The 8,266-nt window shown below is 39.0% G+C and overlaps 1 protein-coding gene across 5 annotated transcripts; it reads left to right on the forward strand.

Moving 5' to 3' along the window:
• Positions 1-448: 448 nt before the first annotated feature.
• LOC135102787 (uncharacterized) lies at positions 449-4,250 on the forward strand. 5 transcript variants are annotated; one of them, XR_010269785.1, is made up of 4 exons: positions 449-1,292; positions 2,108-2,241; positions 3,661-3,795; positions 3,934-4,250. XR_010269785.1 is itself a non-coding variant. In XM_064008303.1 (3 exons), the coding sequence occupies exons 2-3, from the start codon at positions 3,666-3,668 to the stop codon at positions 4,174-4,176; spliced, it is 369 nt and encodes a 122-aa protein (XP_063864373.1). In that variant the 5' UTR covers positions 449-2,241; positions 3,661-3,665; the 3' UTR covers positions 4,177-4,250. The 5 variants fall into 5 exon arrangements, 1 of the variants encoding a protein (XP_063864373.1); XR_010269783.1 differs by having other exon boundaries at positions 449-1,110; XR_010269784.1 differs by having other exon boundaries at positions 449-2,241; positions 3,661-3,813.
• Positions 4,251-8,266: the final 4,016 nt, after the last annotated feature.

Raw genomic sequence — 8,266 nt, forward strand, 5'->3', positions numbered from 1 at the left:
AAGCTATAGGTATTGATGGAATAGGGAGTTTTCGGAACTAAACCGTTAGATGTCGATCCTGATCATCTAACTGTAGGAAAGGGAGTTAAAATATTGTTGTAGTAAATCCCAGGTGCGTAAAGATGCATAGAACATTGATCATCATTATACTATTGAAATGATGTATCGACTTTTCAATATACAGTATGGATAATATTGAGAGAATGTGGTCAAATTATTATTATTATTTATTTATTTATTTATTTTATTTATTTTTTTTGTGATTATCGAGTAAATTGCTAGCATTATCTTAAATAAAGCATATTACAAGTATAAAAACTATTGATTTGGACAATGAAAAAATAAAAAATCACACTACTATATAGTATGACACAACCTACTCACTAACATCGTGATATATGGCTCTATTTTTTTTATTTTATTTTATTTTTATTTTTTTTGTGGGGATTTTAGCATCCATCTCACGAAGCGAGCGACAAGGCAAAGTAATCGAGAACCAAAACAAACATCTCTCAGGCGATCCTGCTGCTGCTGCAGTGTCCAGCTACCGTAATCCATTGCTTCGGGCGTAGTGGAGATGGGCACCGCAGCAACATTCAACTTCTTGTCCAACAATGGGGTGTTTCAACCAGCGCGGCCAAGTCAAGTGTTTGTTTTGCTTAGAGATACAGCATTACTATCGCCAGGACACTCGAATTGCCATTTTTTTTTTTTTTTATTAAAATTGCCGTTTCCATAAACTAGGAAGGAGATCTATGTAATTTGGACTTTTGACTGTCATAGACATGTTGCCTTTATGTTTACTTTCGTCTAGATTAAGATGTTTCCAATCAAGAGTGTATTCATTTGGAAATCTTAAGATAACCAAATAAATGTAAATGCTGATTCACCAGAAAATCAACTTATATACATTTGTTCATGAAAAGAGTTTGATTTTACTTGTGTTACTACTTAGAAGGGATTACGTAGAAAAATATATTATATAAGCATCTTCATGTAAATAGAATAACACTGTAGGTATATCTGATATTGCTTGTATGTGAGAGGAGTTTGTGTCTGTGCTGCCACCTGGTGACAACCACTAGTTCTGAAAACTCTATAACTGCACAGGTATTAAAGTATGGAGAAATGATAGCAGACTGGATGAATTTAATTATGTGAACTCGTGCGGAAACGAGGAGAGGCAGTACCAGATGAGTGGATGAAGGCAGTTATTTACATTTATATAAAGGCAAGGGTTGTAGGAATGTGCAAAAGTTACAGGGGGATAAGTTTGCTTATCTGCTGATCTGGTATGTGATGTATTGCGGAGTATTTTCTACTGTTTTGGTCCCTCAGAAAAAATCTTGACTGATCAGGGAAAGGAATTCTGTAATACCTTAAATGACAAACTCTTTTCCATTTTCCAAGTGAAGCACCTTTTAATACTTGCTTACCACCCCCAAACTAATAGTCAAGATGAGAGGACCAACTGGATGATGAACGGCATTTTAACTAAATTAGTAAATGAAAACCAGGATGACCGGGACAGACACTTAAAGGTCTGGTTTATTTGGTATAAAAACATCAGTGCAAGCTTCAACAAAGTATTCTCCCTTTTTCTTGATGTTTGATAGATAGCCAAGACTGTTTATTGAACTGCAACAAAATGATCATAAAGTTGATATTTTAGAATTCCCAAATTTGAATCCCTCTGATGAGTCAGTAGAGTTAAGAATCAGTCACATGACAGCTGTAAAAGAAAAAGTTCAGTCATATTGCTAAAACAAGCTAAAGCAAGAGAAATATTATGAAAGGAGAAAAGCTAAAGGATACAAGTCATTTGACTTTAAGATTAGAATGAAAGTTCTTGTAAAGAATATTAAAAAGCAAGGAAGGAAAGGTTCATGGCTTGAGGAGGACTGGCTTGGACCTTACAACATACACAGCATCTTAGATAACTGTGTAAAAGTTAGAAGAAGCGGAAAAGTCCTTGGAAATAAAATTGTATTAGTTCACATTAAACCTTATAAATCCCCTAGTACTGCACAGGAGCATGCATAGCTTTCTGGCCAAATACTGCTGCCATCAGTTACAGGAAATCCTTCTGCTGTCTCTATCTTTCCAGAATCCACAGCATCTGGGAAGGAGCCATGAGATGACACTTCCCCACCTACAAACCATGCTGGTGTGAGGCAGCAGCCTGATATGCTCCTTTCTGAAGGGTCACAGCATATCACTCCCCTGCCTTTCAGCACTTTGGTAAGGAATGCATTTCAGGTATTTTCAAAGTCTGTGTATGTAGAGTGTACTCTAATTACCTATGACTGTGCTGTGCCCTGTAAATATAATCATCCAACTCTTCTTTGCACTCTCTTATGGCTTTTATCCTTCTCTGTAACTTAACCTCAAGTTTCTTTTCTAACTGTTCTATTGATCCAGTGATAGACAGTCACCATTCTCCTAAATCATGTTCCTCAGGGATCTGTCCTGTCACCCACTCTTTCTGTTATTCATCAATAATCTTCTAATTGATCACCATTCTTCTCCTAACTCATGCTCCTCAGGGATCTGTCCTGTCACCCTCTCTTTCTGTTATTCATCAATAATCTTCTAACTGAAACTTGTTGTCATATTCACTCCTATGCTGATGATATCACTCTGTATCTTTATTTGTCTTTTTTGTAGATGTTCAAGCATTCAGAAATGTAACACTTCACCCAGAGAAGCCACAGAATTCCTGACTTCTAATTTTTCTAAAATCTGTGATTGGGAGAGAGCAGAATTAAGTGTTGTTTAGTGCCTCAAAAACCCAAGTCTAACAAATAAACACAACCTTCCAGATAACTATCCCCTCCTCTTCAGTGATCCTCAACTGTCCCCTTTTACACTGAACATCCTCATTCTGTCCTTTACTTATAATTCAAACTGGAAACTTCACACCTGATCCCTAGCTAAAACAGCTTCTATGAAGTTAAGCATTGAGTTGCATCTGCCAGTTTTCCTCATCCCTCTCAGCTGCTAACCCTATACATTGGCCTTATCCATCCATGTATGGTGTATGCCTCACATATATGGGGATTCCACTCATATTGCTTATCTGAATAGGTTGGAATCAAAAGCATTTCATCTCATCAACTCTAACTGACTGTTTTCAGCTACCTCCCCCCCTGCTCTCTCTCTCTCTCTCTCTCTCTCTCTCTCTCTCTCTCTCTCTCTCTCTCTCTCTCTCTCTCTCTCTCTCTCTCTCTCTCTCTCTCTCTCTCTCTCTCTCTCTCTCTCTCTCTCTCTCTCTCTCTCTCTCTCTCTCTCTCTCTCTCTCTCTCTTTCTCTCTCTACTGCATTGATGCATCTCTTGCTATCTTCTGTAGTTTCTTGCATGCTAGCTGCTCTTCTGTTCATTTTAACTGTATGCCTCCACACTTGTGGTCTCACTGCACAAGGCTTTCTACTATTCTGTCCATCTCCCAGTATTCTCAGTCTTACATTCCTTTAACTTTTAAATTTAGAAACTCCCAGCCTGCTTCTGCAGCTCCTGCCTGTGGCTTCATTTCTTTCAAGATGATGATTTCATGACACTTATCAAATTTTGATTAATTCCTTCTTGATAATCATATTCTATTGAGATTGGCACCTTAATTTAGTCTTTTTTATATAACTTAGTTGTCTCTGTCTTTCCAGAATCCATGGCATCCAGGGAGGAGCCTCAAGAGAACATTTCCCCAACTAAAGACCATGCTGGTGTGAGGCAGCAGTCTGATATGCTCCTTTTCAAAGGGTCCCAGCATATCACTCCCCTGCCTGTCAGCACTGTCAGTAAGGAATGCATTTCAGGTGGTCTAAAAGTCATCATGTATGTAGAGTGTATAATTATATCTGTGCTGTGCACTGGAAACCATGTACTGTACCATCCATGTTTCCTTCACACCATAATTCTTCCTAAACACTTTCCAGAAACCACAGCATCATGGGGAGGAGCCTCCAGAGGACACTTCCCCAGCTACAGACACTGTTGATGTGAGGCAGCAGCCTGATATGCTCCTTTTCAAAGAGTCACAGCATATCACTCCTCAGCCTGTCAGCACTGTTAATAAGGAATGCATTTTTAGATATTCTAAAAGTCCCCATGTACAGTCTACAGGCCATCTAGGGAGGAGCCCTGAGGTGGCACTTGTAGATAAGTGGATCCTTATTTAGGGGATACAGATTTTCCAGAAGTGTTAGTGTGATATGGATAAAAAAAAAGCTTAAAATATAATAAATCTTTCTTTTTATTTGTTTAATTACATTTTTCAGTATTATTTTGTTCATGACTGATTAGTAAGCTGACTGCAAATGGGTTAAATCATGTTGATTCTTGTAAACCTCTCTTTTCTATACAACTTTATGTTGGAGTATTTGTGGAACTTTTTGACCACATCTGATGAATCACTCTTAGAACAATATATCTTTTTACTAAATACAGTTATCAGCATAGTTCCTCAATATTTAGATTGCAAGACCACAACACTGGGGAGAAAGAGGATGACTGCCAACCCTGAATGAAGCATTAAGCGTCACTGTCATCACCCAGCAATACAGGTGTATACTCTGAAGCCTCTTGAGATGCATCGCAGTGTGAAATATCAAGAGGAAATAACAAGGATTCTCTCCATTCACTATGAATGGCTCAGTGACACTGTTATTGATGCTGTCCAGTCACTTCTAGCAAACCAATTTCCTCATATTTTACAAGGACCCTCATATGGTGGATATGCTGCCAAAGATTTCCTGTTGTTCAAATAATTTATGTTAAAAATCGTTAGACTACTTTGAATAATTTTGTTTTGTTTACTGTTAAGCTAGGAATTTTTAACTTTAATGACAGTTTGCACAGAAAGTAGTGAAATTCCTAATATTGTTAAGAAAGTAACAGCTTCTTTGATGTTTTTGGAAGGTAACACCTCACATATCTAAGTGCAAGCAGCAAAATGGATATAATGACTGTGGACTTCTTGCCATTGTTAATGCAACTGGTCTGTGTTTAGGATTCAATCCCAGTTGTTGCATCTGGAAGCAAAGCAAGATGAGACATCACTTGGCTAGTTTCATAAGAAATGGCAAAATGGAAATGTTTTCCCATGATACCTGCCATCCCAAAGGTAATTAATGTAAGTGGAGGAGGCAGCAGGCATCTGCCAAAACGATAATTACTTCCAGTGAGGTCTAAAGCATTGGATCAGGGGATGCTGTGAACTTATCATTAAACCCAGCTGTGACCTCCCTGAATGTTTCCCTTTGTGTATCACAACACAAGGGGGCAGTCACAGCCTACCCTCTAAAGACAACTCTCTTCCTCCACATAAAACTACAAGCACCTAATAACACACACCCTTCACTTAAAATTTCAAAATTATCATGGCAACTCCTACACCAGCCTCAGAGTCCCCATCTGGGGAAGGGACCACAAATGTCCCCAGGTCAGACTGCCTTTCTGTCGATGACCCTAAGTGTCTTGACACCCCCCTCAACTTTATCTTCATTAACTTCTGCAACATTTGCATTCTAAGATCTAATTTTCCTCTTCTAAACCTAACCTAACAAAGGTGATAGTGTCTGGCATGGAGATGTACATTCCTCACTCTTTCTTGACCTAAACCTTCCAAACCTTGGTTTAACACAGCTTGTTCTCGTGCTATACATGATAGAGAGGTGGCCCACAAAAGGTACTTAAGCCTTCCATCACCAGAATCTCATGCACTTTATATTTCTGCTTGGAACCATGCCAAGTCTGTTCTCCAACTAGCCAAAAACTCCTTCATTAATAGAAAGTGTCAAAATCTTTCAAGATCTAACTCCCCTCATGACTTCTGGCAGCTAGCCAAAAACATCTCCAACATCTTTGCTTCTTTTTTCCCTCCTTTATTTCAACCAGATGGCACCATTGCTATCACATATTTCTCTAAAGCTGAATTCTTCGCTCAAACCTTTGCTGAAAACTCTACCTTGGACGATTCTGGGCTCGTTTCTCCCTCTCCTCCACCCTCTGACTACTTCATACTACCTATTAAAATTCTTTGCAGAGATGTTTTCCATGTCCTCGCTGGCTTAAACCCTGATGGGGTCTCCTATTGTTTTCCGAAACTATGCCTCTGTGATTGCACCTTGCCTTGTCAAACTCTTTCAACTCTGTCTATCAACATCTATCTTTCCTTCTTGCTGGAAGTTCACCTACATTCAGCCTGTTCCTAAAAAGGGTGACCTTTCTTATCCCTTAAACTACCGTCCTATTGCTTTAATTTGCTGCCTATCTAAAGTTTTTTAATCTATCCTCAACAGGAAGATTCTTAACATCTATCTCTTCACAACCTTCTACTCGTATCTGATTGCCAGTATGGGTTCTGTTAAGGCCACTCTACTGGTGATCTGGCTTTCCTTACTGAGTCTTGGTCATCCTCTTTTAGAGATTTTGGTGAAACTTTTGCTGTTGCCTTGGATATATGAAAAGCTTTTGAGAGTCTGGCACAAAGGTTTGATTTCCAAACTACCCTACTATGGCTTCTATCCTTCTCTCTGTAACTTTATCTCAAGTTTCCTTTCTGACTGTTCTGTTGCTGCTGTGGTAGACTGTCACTGTTCTCCTAAATCTATTAACAGTGGTGTTCCTCAGGGTTCTGTCATGTCACCCAATCTCTTCTTATTATTCATCAATGACCTAAACCAAGCTTCTTATCCTGTCCACTCCTATGCTGATGATACCACCCTGCACTTTTCCACATCTTTTCATAGACATCCAACCCTTCAGGAAGTAAACATTTCATGCAGGGAAGCCACAGAACGCCTGACTTCTGATCTTTCTAAAATTTCTGATTGGGGCAGAACAAACTTGGTATTATTCATTGCCTCAAAAATTCAATTCCTCCGTCTTTCAACTCGACACAACCTTCCAGACAACTATCCCCTTTTCTTCAGTGACTCTCAACTATCCCCCCTCTTCTACACTGAACATCCTCAGTCTATCCTTTACTTATAATCTGAACTGGGAACTTCACATTTCATCTTTAGCTAAAACAGCTTCTATGAACTTAGGCGTTCTGAGATGTCTCCGCCAGTTTTTCTCACACCTCCAGCTGCTAACTCTGTACAGGGGCCTTATCTGTCCATGTATGGAGTATACCTCACATGTCTGGGGGGGTTCCACTTATACTGCTCTTCTAGACAGGGTGGAATGAAAAGCTTTTCATCTCACCAACTCCTCTCCTCTGACTGACTGTCTTCAGTCTCTCATCACCACAATGTTGCATCTCCAGCTGTTTCTACCACTATTTTCATGCTAACTGCTCTTCTGATCTTGCTAAATGTATGCCTCCCCTCCTGCAGCCTTGATGCACAAGACTTTCTTCTTTCTCTCACCCCTATTCTGTCCATTTCTCTAATGCAAGAGTTAACCAGTATTCTCAATCATTCATCCCTTTCTGTGGTAAACTCGGGAACTCCCTGCCTGCTTCTGTATTTCCACCTTCCTATGACTTGAATACCTTCAAGAGGGAGGTTTCAAGACATCCTTCAGTCTTTGATTACAGCTTTGGATCCTTTTCTGTGATTGGCATGTTAGTGGGCTTTTTTTTTTTTTTTATTGGATTTTTGTTACCCTTGGCCAGTGTCCCTCCTACAAAAAAAAAAAAAAAAAAAAAAAAAAAAAATATATATATATATATATATATATATATATATATATATATATATATATATATATATATATATATATATATATATATATATATATATATATATATATATATATATATATATATATATATGAGGGACACTGGCCAAGGGCAACAAAAATCCAATAAAAAAAAAAAAGCCCACTGAGATGCCAGTCCCAGAAAATGTCCAAAGCGGTAGTCAAAAATTGGAGGATAAGTGACTTGAAACCTCCTTCATGAAGGAATTCAAGTCATGGGAAGGTGGGAATACAGAAGAGAGGTGGACAGAATAGGGGTGAGAGAAAGAAGAAAGTCTTGTGCAGCGTGGCCACGGAAGGAGGGGAGGCATGCAGTTAGCAAGATCAGAAGAGCAGTTAGCATGAAAATAGTGGTAGAAAACAGCTAGAGATGCAACATCGGGGCGATGAGAGAGAGGCTGAAGAAGTTAGAGGAGAGGAGTTGATGAGACGAAAAAGTTTTTGATTCCACCCTGTCTTGAAGAGCGGTATGAGTGGAATCCCCCCCAGACATGTGAAGTATACTCCATACATGGACGTATAAGGCCCCTGTACAGAGTTAGCAGTTGGAGGGATGAAAAA

The sequence above is a fragment of the Scylla paramamosain genome, chromosome 8 (genome assembly GCF_035594125.1).
Source record: "Scylla paramamosain isolate STU-SP2022 chromosome 8, ASM3559412v1, whole genome shotgun sequence".
In the NCBI taxonomy this organism is placed as follows: domain Eukaryota; kingdom Metazoa; phylum Arthropoda; class Malacostraca; order Decapoda; family Portunidae; genus Scylla; species Scylla paramamosain.